The 20,542-nt window shown below is 39.0% G+C and overlaps 1 protein-coding gene across 3 annotated transcripts in view; it reads left to right on the top strand.

Annotated features, from left to right (window-relative positions):
- The window catches only part of NXPE3 (neurexophilin and PC-esterase domain family member 3), a 46,477-nt gene that overhangs the window by 12,938 nt on the left and 12,997 nt on the right, over positions 1-20,542 (top strand). For all 3 annotated transcript variants that reach the window (XM_027587019.2, XM_027587020.2, XM_027587021.2), the window contains 2 exons: positions 12,819-13,573; positions 18,668-18,741. In XM_027587019.2, coding sequence (XP_027442820.1) covers positions 12,819-13,573; positions 18,668-18,741 — 829 coding nt within the window. The remainder of the gene's footprint in view (positions 1-12,818; positions 13,574-18,667; positions 18,742-20,542) is intronic.

Here is a 20,542-nt window from a genome sequence, read left to right as displayed (position 1 = left end):
CATGATTCATTGTTTGCATATAACAGCCAGTGCTCCGTGCAATACGTGCCCTCCTTAATACCCATCACCAGGCTAACCCATTCCCTCACCCCCCTCCCCTCTAGAACCCTCAGTTTGTCTCTGTGTTTGTTTTTGACAGTGTCATTATATTGTGTCTTGGACAAGGTCTTTTTGCATTGAGATGATTGGATGATCTATTAGTTTTGTGAACTGTGAAAAAACACAGGTCATTCAATTATATCCCCAGGTTTAGGAAGTTGGCAGCTGTTTCTAATATTTGTATATTTAATGTCATCCCGTAGATCATGTGCTTTCTGTGTTCTTTTTCATTCTTTTTTTCTTCGTTCATTTCTGATCGGGTTATTTCAAAGTTGCTGTTTTCCAGCTCACTTATTATGTCTTCCATTTGATCTACTCTACTGTAGATGCTCTCTATAGCATTTTTCATTGCATTCATTGCATTTCTGTTTACTTTTTTATGATTTCTCTCTGTAGATTTCTCATTTTGTTGAACTGTCTGTGTTTTCTTAGTTTGTTGTTTCCTTAACCAGCTGTTTTGAATTATTTATCAGATAGCTTGTTAAATTCTGTGCCTTTGAGTTAGGTTATTGGAAGATTGTTGTTATCTTTTGGTGATGATGTATTTCCTTGATTTTTCATGTTCTTGTAGATTTTTGTTGCTGCTTTTGCCTTTAAGGTAGCAGATACTTCCTCAAATCTATACTAGTTACCTTCAGATGGGTTAAACTTTTTGTTGGTCCTATAGTATGTGGAGTTTTCTCCTCCTTATGTGGATACATCTTCTCCACATTTTTGCTTCTTCATGTGACACAATTCTTAAGCTCTTATCTCTTCCCTGAGTCTTACAAACCACCAGGCTGGTTGCTGATAACTTCTTTTGTTTTCTAGAAAGTGGCACTGTAACTCAAGTTTCTGGTTTCTTCTTTGCCTATAGATATTAGTCTCTTTTTCTGATAGCACTCATTTATCAGACTTACATTTGCCACCTCACTTGGAATTGTATGTGAGGAGCTGGTTGCAGAGTTGGGCGAGGTGTGAGTTTAGCACTCAGGGTGTTGGGGTACTTGTGGGCCCGGTGGGGAGATTGTCAGGTGAGGTTCTCCCATAGGCTTATGGATCAACTTCCTGCTAAAGTTCTCAGCGCAGTCAGCAAGTACTGCATCCCTTCAATGCCTTTGATACTTTCATTTGCCTTTTTCCTGATCTCCTCCCTCCCACCAGTCATGGAGGTCCAGCTTCAGTACTCTGGGCGCTGCTGGAGAGAAATGAGTTTCTCCACCAGCATCGGATTCAGCAGGGATAGCTGAGTATTAACTCACCACTCTCCTTTTCCCTCTTGGGAGAGGATGCTGCCAGATGGTTCAGCTACACTGTGTTGTGTTGGGGGAGGGACAGCACTGGCAGTTTCTGTTAACCGCTCCACTCTGTCACCAGTGGCAAGCTGGAATCTCCTCCTCTAGGGAAGGCTGGATTTCCACAAATTCTTTTTCATTCACTGGGATCTGCCCAGGTCAGCACTCTTCAGGTTTTTCCCGACTGTGGCCATGAGGGGTTAGGGCAGGTTCACTGGCTCTTCTGCAGCCTGTGCTGAATCTGTCTGCCTATTACCTGATGCATGTGTGGGTGAGACGCCTAGGTCCCCTGGCATATGATGCTGTTTCCCACAACTCCCATAAAGGCACTTTTGTTTGTGGTTGGGTGCCTGATTAGTTGTTGAAAGAGGGACAAAAAAGGAGGAATGGCTTAAGCTGTTACATGCTGATGTCAATTCTGCTAAGAGGAAATTTTCAGTCATTTTTGTTTCCTCTATTTTTTTTTTAAAGATTTTATATTTGAGAAGGAGAGAGGGAGCATGAACAGGGTGAGGGGCAGAGGGAGAAGCAGACTCCCCGCTGAGCAGGGAGCCTGACTGGGGGGCTCGATTCCGGGACTCCAGGATCATGACCTGAGCCAGAGGCAGACTGAGCCACACAGGCACCCCCCCTCTTAATTCTTTAAATTAACAAATAATACCATGTTCTCCTTTAAAATGAAGGCTCCTAATGAAATCCTTTCCATTGAAAATATCTGTAAGTGTAAAATGGAAGAAACCACAGATTCTAAGATAATTAAAAATTCTTTTTGTATTTTGGGATTATTTTTACCTTGTGTGGTATTATTTTTACCTGTATAAGATTTTGAAGTGTTTTGGCATAGGTGGGGAGCTTGAGGCATTTAAGTGGTTTGTAACAGGTAATACTAGCTATTGAGGAGAATAATTTTTGGCTTTGCTTTGTTGTTATTGGTTTTTTTCCCCCTTGCAGTTTAGCTCATTATATAATGTTGATCAGTTTCCTGGGTTAACTACTAAAAAGGTTCTGCACACAATTTCCAGTGTGTATGTGGGGGGTTTTTCTACACCACAAGGCAATTTGTGGATGTCAGTAGGGTATTCTACAATTCAACTCAATTCTGACACTATCTACCTGGAAATTGCATTGTATCCCACATATTAAGCGCTCAGTTCTACAAGACTGTCTTTCCCTCCTGCTGCACCACACACACACACACTATAGATGTCATTTGTAAATTTGGGTTGTCACCTGTGCTTCTTACCAACTGGGTATAGATTGGAGTTTCCAGTGATCCCCACCTTGGGTTTAATTAATTTGTTAGGGTGGTTCAGCAGAACTCAGAGATACATTTTACCTACTAAATTACTGGTTTATTATAAAAGGATATAACTCAAGAACAACCAGATGGAAGAGATGCATAGGGCAAGGTATGTGGCAAGGGAATGGAACTTCCATGCTCTCTGTGTGTGCCACTGTCTCTGAATCTCCATGTGTTTACCATCGTGGAAGCTCTCCAGAGCTCATCCTATTGGGTTTTTATGGAGGTTTCATTCCACAGGTATGATTGATTAAGTCATTAGCCATTGGCAGTTGATTCTACTTCCAGCCACTCTCCCCTTCCCAGAGCTGAAGGGGTGGGACTGAAAGGTTTAATCCTCTAGTCATGGTTGGTTCCCCTGGCAACCAGCCCCCATCCTTAGGTGCTTTCCAAAAGTCACCTCATTAAAATCGACCCAGTTGTGGTGGAAAGGGGTTTGTTTTGAATAAGACACCTATTTCAACTTTATAGCTCTGAAGTGTTTTCAGGAACTGAAGACAAAAAACCAATTTTATAACAATAAAAGCCCACATAGATCAGTGAAACAGCATAAAGAGCCCAGAAATATATCCATGCCTATTGGGTCAATTAATCTATGACAAAAGAGGCAAGAATATACAATGGAAAAAAGTCTCTTCAATAAATGGTGCTGGGAAAACTAGACAGCTACATGCAAAAGAGTGAAACTGGACCACTATTTTAAACCATACACAAAAATAAACTCAAAATGGATTAAAGACTTAAATGTGAGACCTGAAACCATAAAATTGCTAAAAGAAAACCTAGTACTTACTCTCTTGGACATTGACCTTAACAACATATTTATGCATATATTTCCTAAAGCAAGGGAAGCAAAAGCAAAATTAAACTATTGGGACTACACCAAAATAAAAATTTTTTGCACAACAAAGGACCATCAACAAAACAAAAAGGCATTCTACTGAATGAGAGAAGATATTTGCAAATGATATATCTGATAATGGGTTCATAGCCAAAATATATCAAAAAACAATACCAAAAAAAACAATCCAATTAAAAAATGGGCAGAAGACCTGAATAGACATTTTTCCAAAGAAGACATGCAGATGGCCAGCAGACACATCAAGAGATACTCAGCATCACTATTCATCAGGGAAATGCACATCAGGACCACAATAAGATATCACCTCACACCATTTGGAATGGCTAGTATCAAAAAGATAAGAAATAACAAGTATTGGCAAAGATGTAGAGAAAAGGGACTTCTTGTGCACTGTTGGTGGGAATGTAAATTGGTGCAGCCACTGTAGAAAACAGTATGGAGGTTTCCTCAAAAAATTAAAAATGGAAATACCATATGATCCAGTAATTCCACTACTGGGTATTTACCCAAAGAAAATGAAAACAGTAATTCAAAAAGATATCTGCACCCCTATGTTTATTGCAGCATTATTTACAAAAGCCAAGATGTGGAAGCAACCCATGTGTCTATTGATGGATGAATGAATAAAGAAGATGTGGTATATATACACAGTGGACTATTACTTAGCCATAAAAAAGAATGAAGTCTTATCGTTTGCCACAACATAGATAGAGCTAGAAGGTATTATGCTAGGTGAAATAAGTCAGAAAGATACCATATGACTTCACTTATATGTGGAATTTATAATCAAAAGAAATGAACAAACAAAGAAAAAGACTCTTAAATACAGAGAACAAACTGGTGGTTGGCAGAGGGGAGGTGGGGGTTGGGAAATGGGCAAAATAGATGAAGGGGATTAAGAGGTACAAACTTCCAGTTATAAAATGTGTATGTCAGAGAGACAGTAAGTATAGCATAGGGAATATAGTCAATAATATTGTAATAATGTAGGATTATGGATGGTAAGTTCACTTACCATGGTAAGGATTGAATAATGTACAGAATTGTCAAATCAATATGTTGTATACCTGAAACTACTATAACACTACATGTCAATTATACTTCAATAATTAAAAAAAAAGAAAGCAGGTGTCTTGTGGACAACATATAATTGAGTCGTTTTTTTGATCTACTCTGATGACTTGTGACTTTATTATTATTATTTTTTTAAAGATTTTATTTATTTATTAGAGAGAGAGAGACAGTGAGAGAGGGAACACAGGGGGAGTGGGAGAGGGAGAAGCAGGCTTCCCACTGAGCAGGAGCTTGATGCGCAGGGCTCAATCCACCTGAGCCGAAAGGCAGCAGCTTAACGACTAAGCCACCCAGGCGCCCCTGACTTATGACTTTTAATTGGTGCATTTAGCTCATTAATGTTTAGAATGATTATTGATACAGTTAGATTAATGCCTATCATATTTGTTATTGTTTTCTTTTTCTTCTTTTTTTAAGATTTTATTTATTTGAGAGACAGCGAGAGAGGGATAGAGAGCACTGAGGGAGGGGGAGAAGCAGACTCCCTGCTGAGATCATGACCTGAGCTGGAGGCAGATGCTTAACTGACTGAGCCACCCAGGCGCCCCTTGTTATTGTTTTCTACTCAATGTCCTTGTTTTTGTTTCTATTGTCTTCTCTTTTTTTTGCCTTTTATGGTTTTAATTGAGCATTTTACATATTCCATCTTCCCTCTTATTGCTATATTAATTATATTTGTTATTTTACTTCTTTAAGTGATTTCCTAAGAGTTTGCAATATGCATTTACAATTAATCCAAATCTACTATCAGTTAACTTGAAACTGCTTCTTTGATAGTGCAGATATCTTGTAATAACAAAATGTTCCTAATTTCTTCCTCCTGTCCTTTGTATAATCATTGTTATTTATTTCACTTATACATAAACATATATATACACATATGCATGTGTAATTGAATGCATTGTTGCTGTTATTATTTTGGGCAAATTGTTATCTGTTAGATCGATTATGAATATGATAAGTAATCACAAAAGTTGATTAGTAATTACTCTTGAAGAATAAATTGTTGGCTAAGGGGAAAAAAAATATGAGAAGTAAAAGTTTTTATTTTACCTTTACTTATTTATTCTCCGGTGCTGTTCCTCTTTTTATGTAGAACAGGGTTTCTGATCTATATCCTTTCCTTTTCCCTGAAGAACTTCTTTTAACATTTTTTGTTAGACAGGTCTGGTGGCAACAAATTCTCTCAGTTTCACCGAAGAAAGTCTTTACTTCACGTCTGAAGGGTAATTTTGCAATGTATGGAAGTCTAGGGTTGTTGTTGTTGTTTTTTTTCTCTCAATTCCTTTAGCATTGCCTTCCACTTCTCATGATTTCCCAGAAGTTAGATGTAATTCTTATATTTGCTCCTCCAAAAATGAGGGTTTTTAAAATCCCCTTTGGTTTCTTTCAAGATCTTTTATCTTTCACTTTCTGCAGTTTGAATATGATATACCTGGATGTAGTTGGGTTTTTTTTGTGTGTGTTTATCCTACTTGGTATTCTCTTGGCTTCCTAGATGGGTGGTTTGATATCTGACATTAATTAGGGATATTTTCAGTCATAATTATTTTAATATTTCTTCTGTTCCTTTTTTCTGATCCTTTTGGTATTACTGTTGGGATTGTTGCACCTTTTATAATATTCCCATAGCTCTTAAATACTCTGTTCCCATTTTTTCATTCTTTTTTCCTCTTTGATTTTTAGTTTTGGAAGTTTCCATTGACATATCCTCAAGTTCAGAGATTCTTTGCTCAGTTGTGTCTGGTCTGCTAATGAGACTTTCAAAAGCATTCTTTATTTCTGTTACATTGCTTTTGGTCTCTGGCATTTCTTTTAATTTTTTGATGTTTAGTTTTAAAGACTTTTTAACTTATTTTTATTATTATTGATTTTTTAAAGGCAATTTCTTTTTCTTTTTTTAAGATTTTATTTATTTGAGAGAGAGAGAGAGCAAGCACAAAGGGAGAGTGAGAGGGAGAAGCAGACTCCCTGCTGAGCAGAGAGCCCTACATGATGTGGGGCTCAGTCCCAGGACCTTGAGATCATGACCTGGGCTGAAGACAGACACTTAACCAGCTGAGCCACCTAGGCACCCCTAAAGACTATTTTAAAAAAGATCTTTTATTTTTAAGTGATCTCTACACCCAACATGGGGCTCAAACTCACAACCCTGATATCAAGAGTTGCATGCTCTATACCAGCTGAACCAGCCAGGTGCCCCAAAGATTTTTTTAAGAAAAGTTTTATGTTTAAAGCAAAATTTTTTTTATTATTAAGTTTTTTATTTTAATTCCAGTATAGTTAACATACAGTGATATATTAGTTTCAGGTGTACAATATAGTGATTCAGCAATTCTATACATCATTACTCAGCTCATCATAAGTATACTGTTAATCCCTTCCACGTATTTCACCCATCCCCACCCACCTTTCTTCTGATATGCTTTATTTTAAATGAGTACCTTCTGTTAAAGTTATTTTTCTTTCAGCAAGAACTTGAAGCATACTTCAGAAGACATGGTTATAAAAGATATCTATAAAACATTCCATTCAAGAAAAATAGAATATACATTTTCTTCAAGTACACACAGAAGAAGAATACCCTGGTTAAATCACATAAAAAGAGCCATAACAAATATTAACATTTAAGAAGACTGAAATCATACCAAGTATATTTTTTAACCACAGTGGTACAAAACTAAAGATCAACAATAAAATAAAGCTGAAAAATCTACAATGTAAATATTATATATTTAATATGTAAATATTAAGCACCACACTACTGCACAAGCAATTGGCCTAATAAGGAAATAGCAAATCAAAATATGTCTCAAAACAAAAGGAAAAAACAATATTCCAAAACATATGGGTTGCGGCAAAAGCAGATGTTAGACTGAAATTTATGCTATAAGTGTTTGTATTAAGAAAAAAAGTTGAGGGGCACCTGGGTGGCTCAGTTGGTTAAATGTCTGCCTTCGGCTCAAGTCATGATCCCAGGGTCCTGGGATTGAGACCTGTGTTTGGCTCCTGCTCAGTGGGGAGTCTGCTTTTCCCTCTGCCTCTCACCTGACCTGTGCTCTCTATCTCTCAAATAAATAAAATCTTAAAAAAAAGGGGGGGGCCCTGGGTGGCTCAGTTGGTTAGGTGTCTACCTTTGGCTCAGGTCATGATCCTGGATCGAGCCCCACGTTGGGCTCTCTGCTCTGCGGGGAGCCTGTTTCTCCCTCTCCTTCTGTCTGCTGCTCCCCCTGCTTGTGCACTTTCTGTCTCTCTCTTTGTTAATATATAAATAAAATCTTAAAAAAAAAGTAAAAGAATAAAGAGCAAAAAAATTTAAAGAAAGGAAAAAAGTTGAAATAACTTGACACCACAAGGAACTAGAAAAAGAAGAAACTTAGCTGAAATTTAGTAGAGAAGAAAACAACAAAGAAAAATCAGAAACAAATAAAATAGAGACCAGAATAAATAATCACATAACATTTAAAGTAATGACCAGTTTTTAAAAAAAATATTGGCAATGCTTTAACTACATTAAGAAAAAAAAGTCTCAAAAACCAAAATGAGAAATGGAAGAGAAAGCAATACAACAGATAGCCACAGAAATACATAGTGTGATAACAGGTTACTATAAACAATTATATACTAAAAGATCAGATATCTTAGGAAAAAAACCCGGATAATTCCTAAAAACACACAAGTCACCAAGATTGTATCATGAATTTTGAATCCAAGAGGTAGAAAAATCTTCTTAGACCAATAACAAGAATGAAAATTGAATTAGGAATCAAAAATCTCCCAGCACAGAAAAGTCTAAGACCTCATGGTTTCATTGGTGAATTCTACCAAACATTAAAAAAAATAAGGACAATATTTATCAAAATGTTATCAGTAATGGAATAGAGGGAACACATTCAAAATCATTCCATGAGGCCAGTATTACCCTGATACCAAAGCAGAGAAAAACAACAGGGGTGTTTGGGTGGCTCAGTCGGTTTGGTGTCTGACTCTTGATCTCAGGTCTCCATCTCAGGATTGTGAGTTCAAGCCCCACATTGGGCTCTATTCTGGGCATGGAGCCTACTTCAACAACAACAAACAGTACAAGAACAAAAAAGTCTAATTTTTCCAATGTAAGTATTGCTATTCAGACTGAATTTTCTTTTGACATCTATTTGCATGTTTCTCTACCCCCTTACTTTCAATCTGCAGGTGTCTTTAGGTCTAAAATGAGTCTTTTGTAGGCTTAAAGCAAAATTGACAGGAGATGTTTTGTGCTGGTCTCAGCCTCTTGATAACCACTCTTGTTTCTGGACTGGCTCTTGTGATTCTTACTGTGACTGCAAGCAGGAAACTTTGAAAAACAACAAGTCTTATTATTCATAGGTCCTGGAGGGTGTACAGCACACCTGGGGCAACACAGTGAGGTCACGGGTAGAGAAAGAGAGAAAGAGTGTAGGCCTGGGGTTCTGCTGTTTTGAGGGTATCTGAGGACAAGGACCTGGGGTTTCACAGGTTCACTCTTTATTGGTGAATTTAAAACATAAGAGTGGGAATTTAAAGCACAGGAAGTGGTCAATTATCTAAATCTCCCAAGATCTCTAAAGCAAAGGAGCCTATTGCAGGAGGTGGTGGCCTGGCTCTATCTAGTCTTGTGGCTGGCATTGTGGGTTTTTTTTTTTTTAAGATCTTATTTATTTACTTGACAGCAAGCGAGAGAGCACACAAGCAGGGGGAACAGCAGGCAGAGGGAGAGGGAGAAGCAGGCTTCCCGCTGAGCAGGGAGCCCGACACAAGGCTTGATCCCAGGACTCTGAGATCATGGCCTGAGCTGAAGGCAGCCACTTAACTGACTGAGCCACCCAGGCATCGCTGGCATTGTGTTTTTCCGAGATAGCTGTCTTTGAAGTGGATACCTCTTTGAAATGCATGTCTTGGCAATCAAAATTGAGGTCAGGCACTTGAATTACAAAAAAGAAAAAACAACTGTCAGGGCTTACACTATAGGAGGATTACAGAGATTTCTGCCCCTTTATATGCTTAGCCTCTCCCATTATTATCATTATTCACCGGAATGGGTACATTTTTTGACCAAGGAAAAGTGTACCTTGACATACCATGATTACCCAAGGTCCCTAGTGTACCTCAGTGTTCTCTATTGGTGTTGTATATTCTACAGGTTTAGACAAATGTGTAATGATATCCATCATTATAGTATTATACAGAGTATTTTCTCTCCCTAAAAATCCTCTCTGCTTTGTTTGGCATTTCTTTTTTCTTTTTTTTGGTATGCTTTTTAAATTTCATTTTATTTATTTATTTTTTTAAGATTTTATTTATTTGACAGAGGGAGACACAGCGAGAGGGAACACAAGCAGGGGGAGTGGAAGAGGGAGAAGCAGGCTTCCCGCTGAGCAGGGCTCCATCCCAGGACGCTGGATCATGATCTGAGCCGAAGGCAGACGCTTAACGACTGAGCCACCCAGGCGCCCCTAAATTTCATTTTATTTTATCTAAATTCAATTAATTAACATATAGTGTATTATTAGTTTCAGAGGTAGAGTTTAGTGATTCATCAGTTGCATATAACACCAAGTGCTCATTACATTAAGTGCCCTCCTTAATGCCCATCACCCAGTTACACCATCCCCCCACCCACCTCCCCTCCAGCAACCCTGTTTGTTTTCTAGAGTTAAGAGTCTCTTATGTTTGTCTCCTCTGATTTTGTCTTACCTTATTTTTCCCTCCTTTTCTCTTTGATCCCCTGTGTTCTTAAATTACATATATGAATGAAATCATATAATTGTCTTTCTCTGATTGGCTTATTTCACTTAACATAATAACCTCTAGTTCCATCCACATTGTTGGAAATAGTGAGATTTCATTTTTTTTTATGGCTGAGTAATATTCTATTGTGTGTGTGTATACACACACACTCACACACACACACACACACACACACACCACATCTTTATTTGTTCATCTGTCAGTGGACATCTGGGCTCTTTCCATAGTTTGGCTATTGTGGACATTGTTGCTATAAACATTGGGGTGTGGTGCCCCTTTGGATCACTATGTTTGTATCCTTTGGATAAATACCTAGTAGTGCAATTGTTGGGTGATGGGGTAGCCCTATTTTCAACTTTTTGAGGGACCACCGTACTATTTTTCCAGAGTGGCTGCGCCAGCTTGCATTCCCACCAACAGTGCAGGAGGGTTCCCCTTTCTCTGCATCCTTGCCAACATCTGTCGTTTCCTGACTTGTTAATTTTAGCCATTCTGACCCGTGTGAGGTGGTATCTCATTGGGGTTTTGATTTGTATTTCCCTGATGCCGAGTGATGTTGAGCATTTTTTCATGTGTCTATTGGCCATTTGGATGTCTTCTTTGGAGAAACGTCTGTTCATACCTTCTTTCCATTTCTTGACTGGATTATTTGTTTTTTGGGTGTTGAGTTTGCTAAGTTTTTTTTTTTTTTTTAAAGATTTTATTTGTTTATTTGACAGAGACATGGCGAGAGAGGGAACACAAGCAGGGGGAGTGGGAGAGGGAGAAGCAGGCTTCCCACAGAGCAGGGAGCCTGATGTAGGGCTGGATCCCAGGACCCTGGTACCACGACCCGAACTGAAGGCAGATGCCCAACGACTGAGCCACCCAGGTGCCCCGAGTTTGATAAGTTCTTTATAGAGTCTGGATACTAGCCCTTTATCTGATGACGTTTACAAATATCTTCTCCCATTCAGTAGGTTGTCTTACAGTTTTGTCGACTGTTTCCTTTGCCGTGCAAAACCTTTTTATCTTGATGAAGTCCTAATCGTTCATTTTTGCTTTTGTTTCCCTTGCCTTTGAAGATGTGTCTAGCAAGAAGTTGCTGCGGCTGAGGTAGAAGAGGTTCCTGCTTGTGTTCTCCTCTAGGATTTTGATGGATTTCTGTCTCACATTTAGGTCTTTCATCCATTTTGAGATTATTTTAGTGTATGGAATAAGAAAATGGTCCAGTTTCATTCTTCTGCATGTGGCTGTCCAGTTTTCCCAATACTATCTGTTGAAGATACTTTTTTATTTTTTAAAGATTTTATTTATTAGAGAGAGAGAGAGAGAAAGAGCATAAGCAGGGGGAACAGCAGAGGGAGAAGAAGAAGCAGACTTCCCGCTGGGGAGCAGGGAGCCTGATGCGGGGTTTGATTCCAGGACCCTGGGACCATGACCAGAGCTGAAAGCAGACGCTTATCTGACTGAGTCACCCAGGCATCCCAAGACCGTCTTTTTTCCATTGGACACTTTTTCCTGCTTTGTTGAAATTAGTTGACCATAGAGTTGAGGGTCCATTTCTGGGTTCTCTATTCTTGGCATTTCTTTTTCATTCTTTCTTGGAATTTCCATCTCTCGTTCCAGTGCCCATCTGTTCTTTCACATTGTCTGCTTTTTCCTTTAGAGGCCTTAGCATATTAATCCTAGTTGTTTTAAATTACTGGTCTGATTATTTCAACAACCCTGCCATATCTAAGTCTGGTTCTGATGTTTGATTTGTGTTTTCAAGCTATGTTTTTTATCTTTTAGTATGTCTTACAGTTTTTTGTTGAAAGCTGAATGTGATATACTGGGTAAAAGGAACTCTGATAAATAAACTTTTAGTTGTGAGGTGTGGGGGAGGTGAAGCATTTTATCGTCCTATGGGTAAGTCTTAGTCCTTTAGTGAGCCCTTGCTACCGGGCTGTGAACTTCAAAAGTGCTTCTTAGTCCTCACACTACACTCCTTAAGTTGAATAGATGGTTAGAATGGGCTGGAGCTGGGTATGTCTCCTACCCCGGTTTGGTGAAGTGCTGATAAAACCCCAATAGATTAGGCTCTAGTACAATAGTTTTTCTTGAGGGCAGACCTTGTTAAGAACAGAATGTTCTGTTGTATTTCCAAATGGTTCCTTTTCTTATTTTCCTGGAAGCATGAGAGTTTTTTCTACTGATATTTACTGTGGGCACCCGATTGAGCTCCTGGAGGTAAAATTCATAGACGTGTGGAGGATCTTTCTTTGACCTTATTCCTCATCTTGATTTCACTGTATTGCAAAAAGATAACCCTGTAAAACTAGTGAACTCTGATTTTTGAACCAATGTCATCCCAAGTAGTTTTTTTTTTTTAAAGTTAAACTGAAGCAGAGATATATTTGGTTGATATAAGGAAATTTATTGTAGCTGTCTGTGGCTTCTGTTTTTGTGTTTTTCTCTTCAGTACTTGGACCATGAGACTGTTTCAGCCACGTTCATCGATAGCAGTGGACAGTTTGTTTCCTCCCAGGTGACAGGAGTTAGCCGGAATCCTTACTGTGGCTATGAGCACCAGACCCTGTCCAGCCGAGAGCGCATGGAGGAGGACTCCTTGCTGGCCGCCTTGCAGTGGCAGGTGCCTGATGTGGGTCCCGTCCCCTTTCTGAAGAGCACTGACCCTTCTTCCAGCTACTTCGTTATCTTGAACTCTGCAGCCTTCTTCAAGGTGGGAAGCCAACTAGAAGTGCTGGTTCATGTACAGGATTTTCAAAGAAAGCCCAAGAAATATGGTGGAGACTACCTGCAGGCCAGAATCCACTCCCCAAAGCTGCAGGCAGGGGCTGTGGGCAGAGTGGTAGACTACCAGAATGGGTTTTACAAGGTCTTTTTTACTTTGCTCTGGCCAGGCAGAGTTAAAGTGTCCATATCTCTCGTCCACCCCACCGAAGGGATCAGAGTTCTTCAGCACCTGCAAGAAGAGAAACCACACAGGGTCTATTTCAAGAGTCTCTTCCGTTCAGGAAGAATTTCTGAAACCACGGAGTGTAATGTGTGTCTTCCTGGCAGTCTGCCCCTGTGTAACTTTACAGATCTCTACACTGGAGAACCCTGGTTCTGCTTCAAACCAAAGAAGCTCCCTTGCAGTAGCAGAATTAACCATTTCAAAGGTGGATACCTGAAGGGCCTTCTAACTGCTGCAGAGAATGCTTTCTTCCAGAGGTACGTGCTCCTTGTTCAAGGGGGTATTTTAAGGGTCCTTTTCTACTGTTTTTGTCCCGATTAGGAGACAGCGTCCCATTTAGGAGACTTTCTTGTCTTGGTTATTTGCTTCATATATCTCTCTGAAGTTGGCCCAATTTGGGAGAGATAGTGAATAAGAAAATAAATATTTATATTTTGTGAATAGTTTTTATTTATTTATTTTTCATTTTTTAGGTTCTTTTTATTTTTAAGTAATCTCTACACCAAATGTGGGGCTCGAACCCATAACCCTGAGATCAAGTTGCATGCTCCACTGACTAAGCCAGCCAGGTGCCTCCTTGTGAATAGTTTTTAAAAAGTGAACCTAAGAGCTTATTCCAGTTCAAATGAAAGACCTTTTACCCTTATGTTTTACTTTAGAACTACAGAGCATACCTGTAGCTATGTAAGAAAGCTCACTTATTCACAGAACAGATCAAAAAATCATCTAAGAACTAGAGGTCTTGTAGTCAGGCCAGTGGTTTAGCTTCATGTCTAATAAAATAAAAAAAAGTAAGTGGCATATTATCAGTTATTAAAATCATATAAACATGTATTGATAGAAAAAACACTATGACTATGACCACATTGCTGGGTTGACTTAATGATAAACATGGGAAGCCAGGAATACCACAGCAAATTATATTTTTTAAATTAATAGTTGTTGAAATTTTTGCTTTGCTGTGCACAAATTTCTGTTTTTGAACATAAGTGTAAAACTTTTTCAGCATAATGATCAAGATATGGAACAGTGTGCGGAAGAGAATGTATGGGATCAGTTCGAATTAAAATGTTTTCTTCGACATCCCATGTAGTTCTGAAGTAAAATAGCATGCCTAAGGAAAAAAAGTTAGAAAGCCATATGGTCAAAAAGTCCAATTATTTGAAAGAATGTAAAAATGTCTTTTATTTTTTCATAAAATAAATAACTTAAAAAATACTGGTAGAGAGGTAGTTTTGTGGAGCACATCTAGGCAACCCCCCAAAATTTTGTTTTATGTCCACTCATTCCTCAATGGGGGAAAAGTGCCTACCATCAGGTATGTAGTCTATAGGAGCTCCTACAATAAAGCCCTTTGATTTTTCACTTCTGGAGTCAGCTTTTGGTCCTACCAGTTTTAAAATACACATTTGGTGGACTCATGCCATGCTGTTAGAAGACCGGCAGAGGGAGCACTACTCAAAGTATTTACTGTACTGTTCTTCAGTATACACAAAAAACTCAGTACACAAGGACTTTAGCTTTAGTTTTATCCTGGGTTCGATCTCAGACAAGCTATTTATCAGTGACGGTGAGCATATTATTTCAGTTCTGTGTACTTTTTGCCAATGTGTGAAGACTGCTCAGTTACTCCCCTTTTAGAGTCGTGTTGTCAGGCCGCTTAGTGGCTTAGCAAAAAAAAGAGGAAGCATAGCTTGTAACTTACTGAAATTCCATGTGGAAAAAAAGTGGGAAAAAGGCTAGAGAATTTGTAAAATTTAAGAATATTCCTGACACCAAATCCTACCATTAAAACTGGAAAACACCTATGAGTCGTGAAGGATGAAACAATGTATGTCCCTGTCCTTACTCATATCCTGGATAAGGCTGGCTGATGGCATTTTGCAGTAGAATCACTTTGTAGTAGTAGAATCATTAAGAAACTCCACTTACTTGGAAGTTTGCTGGGAAAATGGTGTTTGAGGTGGCATTTTTGGAAACCAAACATTTGATAGTCCTGATACTGATTTTATTTTTTGCATTATTTTCTCTGTTAAAATTCTGAGGTTTTGCACCAGCTAACTGAAAAGAAAAAGCAAAGATTGAATGTGATCTTTTGAGGTATCCTTGAGTGTACTGTTTTGAATTCATGGCCTGCATATGTTAAGCTGATACCCATTTTTACGTTTTTCCCTTGGTGGTTCATAACATTGCTTAATTCAGGAAGGATTAAGAAACAGCCTTGGTCTTTGGTTCCCTAAATTACAGTTGGGCAATTAAAGGGATCTAATCTTTGGTTCTTTACTCCTAAGGAAAAAAAATGTTGGTTTTAGAAAGAACAACAGTACTTTGCTTAAAAGATCCTATTAATATAAAGGAAGGCCTTTTTTTTTTTTTTAAAGATTTTATTTATTTGTTTGACAGAGACACAGCGAGAGAGGGAACACAAGCAGGGGGAGTGGGAGAGGGAGAAGCAGGCTTCCCGCAGAGCAGGGAGCCTGATGTGGGCCTCGATCCCAGGACCCTGGGATCATGACCTGAGCAGAAGGCAGATGCTCAGCGACTGAGCCACCCAGGTGCCCCAAAAGAAGGCCTTTTGAAAGAGTGAGCTTCTCACATGAAAAGCTTCCCATATATTTTTAGCATAATTTAATATCTTTTTTCTTTCTAACTTTGTGTTTAAAAAAACCTTTCAAATCATTAGAAACACTGCAAGAATAATAAAAATGAAATTAAAATGAACAAAAATGAAATGAATAAGTCTTTTACTTAGATTTAGTCTTTTACTTAAATGTTTTGCTATGTTTGCTTTCTCTTGCTTTCTCTATGTGTGTTTATATATGTGTATGTCTACGTATAATTCTTCCCCCCTTGACCATTTGAGATTAAGTTGCAGACATCATGGTGTTGCACCGCATGAGTACGCATCTCCTAGCACATGAACTTTCTCCAGTATGTAACCAGAGCATATTTACCACACTGGGGGCATTTATCATTGATGCAGTACTGTTATTTAATAACAGTCCATACTCAAGTTTCTCCGGTTGTCCGAGTAATGTCCCTTATGGCTGTCTTTTTTATTTTTTAAAGATATATTAATTTGAGAGAGAGTGAGAGCACGAAGCAGATGGAGAGGGAGAGAGAATCTTAAGCAGACTCCACATTCACACGGGGCTCAATCCCACCACCCTGAGCAAAAACCAAGAGTTAGAAACACTTAACTGACTGCACCACCGAGGCGCCCCTGTTTATTTTTTAAAAAAAATTTACTTAATTTATTTTAGTTTATTTTAACTAATCTAACCTATGATCACACACAGTGTGTTTAGTTACCTCTTTAATCTCTTTAAATCTGGAAGAGGTTTCTAGCTTGTTTTTTACATTATTAAAAATTTGTGTCGGGCTCCGCACTCAGCAAAGTCTGTCCCTCTCCCTCCCCCTCTGCCTCTCCACTGCTCATGCTTTCTCTCTCTTTCTCTCAAATAAATAAGCCAATAAGTAAAGTCTTTAAAAAAAGAATTCTGATGTCACCATTTTGTAGGATGTCCCTTGGTTTGGATTTGCTGCTTTATTGTTTTTCCATGACCACATTGAGGTTAAACATTTTTACAGGAAAATTACAAAGGGGAAATTTTCTTCTTTTCTTTACCTCAAGGCTCTCTCATTAAAGTGGTTTATTTATGATGTTTTTGAAGTCGTGTCCTCTCTTAAATGCCACTTACTTAAGCTATTTTCTAATGTAGTGTCTGATACAGTTGAGCCTTGAAAACCATGGGCATGGAGGGTTCCAACCACTTGCGGAGTCTGTCCAAAATCTGCTCTAACTTCTGACTCCCCAAAAACTGAACTACTGATATCGTGCTTTTGACCGGAACCCTTACAGTTAATTAACACATATTTCGTATGCTACATATGTTAGGTACTGTATTTGTAAAGAAAGCTAGAGAAAAGAAAATCATAAGGAACAGAAAATACATTTACAGTACTGTATTGTATTGAAAAAAATCCATGCATAAATGGACCTGCATAGTTCAAACCCATGTTGTTCGAGGATCAACTGTACTGCCTTCCTACTTTGTTTTTTTATTTCTCTCCCCCATTAGAATGTCAGTTCCATGAAGGAGATGCTGTGGGGGGTTTGTATACTGTTAGATCCCTGACATCTAGGACAGTGCCAGGCACATGGTAGAAGCTTAGGAATTATTACTATTTTTTTTTTAAGATTTATTTATTTGAGTGAGAGGGGAAGAGAGAGAGTGACCATGTTGGGTAGGAGGGGCAGAGGGAGAGGGAGAGAGAATCTTAAGCAGGCTCCGTGCTGAGCAGGGAGCTTGACTTGGGGCTCAATCTCATGACCCTGAGATCATGACCTGAGCTAAAACTGGTCCAAGACTGGTCTACCCAGGTGCCCCCAAAATTATTTATTTTATTAAAAAAAATTTTAATTCCAGGGAGCCTGGGTGGCTCAGTTGGTTAGGCGTCTGCCCTTTGGCTTAGGTCGTGATCTCAGGGTCCTGGGATTGAGCCCCGCATCAGGTCCCTGCTCAGTGGGGAGTCTGCTTCTCCGTCTCCCTCTGCCTGCAGCTCCCCCTGCTTGTGCTCTCTCTCTGTCAAATAAATAAGATTAAAAAGAATTTGGAAAGTTAGCATTTTATTTTGTTTGTTTTTGGTCTAAGCGTGGGAGGTAATTATTGTAACCCAGTTTCTGGAATAGTTATAACAAGTTTTCAGTACTTTCCCCTTGGACTCCACTCTCCCCCACTTTTTCACACAGCTCTCCATCAAATATTTTCCAAGCATGGACTCTAGTCCAGGGCCTGTGCTAAGTGCTGAAGACAAAAGGTGAGGGAGACACAATTTGTGTCTTTGAGGAGTGTATGTTTTAGAAAGAGGCACTCCAGAGCCATAGTAATGATGAACAAAGTACGACAAGAGCACATATCTGGGGACGAGTATCTTCAGTAGGGACTCCTCTCTGTTCTGGGCAAGGCCTGAGGAATCTGTCATACGACTTAATTCTACATGGATTTGTAGCTTGAAAATTAGATAGTGACATTCTCATCAGTGTGAGCCATTTTCTGAGTCCAAGGGGATTAAGTAATTCAGCCCAGACTTTGTCATTTTGGAGCTTATGCTCTCAGTTCTAAGCAGTGAAAAGTTAAAAACCTATTTAATTTTTATTCACTTTATATATCTATTTAACCTTATAAGAGACCTAGTTTATTAATTAATTGTGTTGATTAACATTTATAAGGATATTTCATCTTAGGGTTCTGTGACATCATACCTTTTTTTTATTTGCAAATGAAGATACATATTAGAAAGTAAATGTTCTTGAATCTAAGCTTGTACTCTTTCTATTCCTTCTAAAGTGGTATCAATATCAAAATGCCAATCAACTCCAGTGGACCTGATTGGGTGACTGTGATTCCCAGGAGAATAAAAGGTAAAAAGGAATGAGCTTGATGGTTTGTTGTTTTTCTTGCTAAATGGGTGAGGCTCTGTGGTTTCACTAATGTTATAAAAACTTTTTTCCTCCTTTTAATGTGCCATGGACATTAAATTAATATGTCATGGACATACTTCTGGGCACAATTGAAAATACTAAAAGAGCTTTTTGATTAAAATAAATCAGACCTTATGTGCATAATCTTGGGCTTTGATATTTAGACTCATGTAAAAGTCGTCTTCCTCCTCCTGTCTCCTCTCTGGTTGGCTCCTTAGGAGCCTTCAGTGCTGTACCGTCCAATATGGTAGCTCCTAGCCACATGTGGCTATTTACGTTAATTAAAATTAAAGTTAATTAAAATTAAATTAAAATTAAATAAAGTGTAAGTCACATACCCTCAGGGGCCACGTGTAGCTAGTGGCTGCCATGTTGGACAGCATTTTATATAAAATGTATCCATTATTGCAGAAGTTCTGTCGGATATCGGTGCTCTAGAGATCCTCAAGAAATGTGTGTAAAGTTGTCATAGAAATTTTTGAAATCCAAAGCATTGGGTTAGTGAATGGCAGGTTTCTCAAGGTGTGGTCTCTGCATTAGCAGCATGGGCCTTAGCAGGGACTTGCTGGAATTGCAGATTCTCAAGTCTTATCTCAGGCTACTGAATCAGACACTCTGGGGTGTGGGGCCCAGCGATCTGTGTTTCAACAAACCTTCTAGACGATTTTGATCCATTGGTATAGGATATCGTTAAAAGTAAGACAACGAAATTCTGAAGAGTAAATGTATACGTTCTGTTTTTGCAGAATAGATGTAAATAGCTATGGTGACTTTTAGGAAGAAAGGATGACTATTATTAAGGAAGCTTATGCAGATGGCAGGCAAGGCCCTTTTAGCTGTTGAAAGCATGGATGTATAGTCTCCCACACAGATCCTGCAAACACAGACGCCGTCGGGCCTGGGTATATTATACATATGAATGTAGTCACGGTGGGTGTTAGTCACATGCATGCCTTGTGTGGTGGGGAGGGAACTGGAGAGCAAGGACAGCCTCTCCGCAGTTCCTTCTGCTTTGTTGCTGTGCAGAAATGTAGACACAGTGTGGCCAGATCTATAGGGTTTTTTTTCCATAAAAAAGAATCAGAAGTCTTAATCTTTAATCTTTAAATGTAGTATCTCCAGATTTCAAAACATTGGCATCCAATTGAAAACCTTTAAAATATTTTGTGGGCTCCATAAAATTTGTCTGTGGCCCAGCGGCAGCCAGGACACTGCGAGCCTGTATCTCTGGTCCCTGCCATCATGTGTCCCAAGAAATCCCAGTCTTTTCCTAATGAAAGGCTGTATTTGATTTACTTAAAGCCCGTGAATTACTCATTTTAAAGGATTCATATATGAAACATCATTAACGGAAATAACTTTTATTTGCCTGGGCCTCTCCCCCCACATTACCGCCCACAGTTCTGCACTCCTCGCTCTTCCGTGTCTGACACCAAGGAGGCCTTGTTCCACCTCCCTTCTCTGCCAGAGTCCCAGTCTTCTGGCTTGCCTGCCTTGTCCCTGGGGATCTAGAGGGATCGTCAGTGGGTGGAGCTTTGGATGGTTTACCTGCACCTGACAGGCCTCGGTGTTAACCAAGAAGTGGTTGTGGGTTTGTGATGTGCTGTTCTGTTTAGAAAGAAGACAGATTTAGTAACCAGTGAGACTTTTGATGGATTTTTATCTTTTATTTATTTATTTTAAAGATTTTATTTATTTGAGAGAGAGAATGAGTGTGGGGAGGGGCAGAGGGAGAGAGACA

The sequence above is a fragment of the Zalophus californianus genome, chromosome 1, assembly GCF_009762305.2.
Source record: "Zalophus californianus isolate mZalCal1 chromosome 1, mZalCal1.pri.v2, whole genome shotgun sequence".
NCBI classification, from domain to species: domain Eukaryota; kingdom Metazoa; phylum Chordata; class Mammalia; order Carnivora; family Otariidae; genus Zalophus; species Zalophus californianus.
Note: the sequence above shows the minus strand (reverse complement) of the source record. Positions and strands in the feature narration are given on the sequence as shown.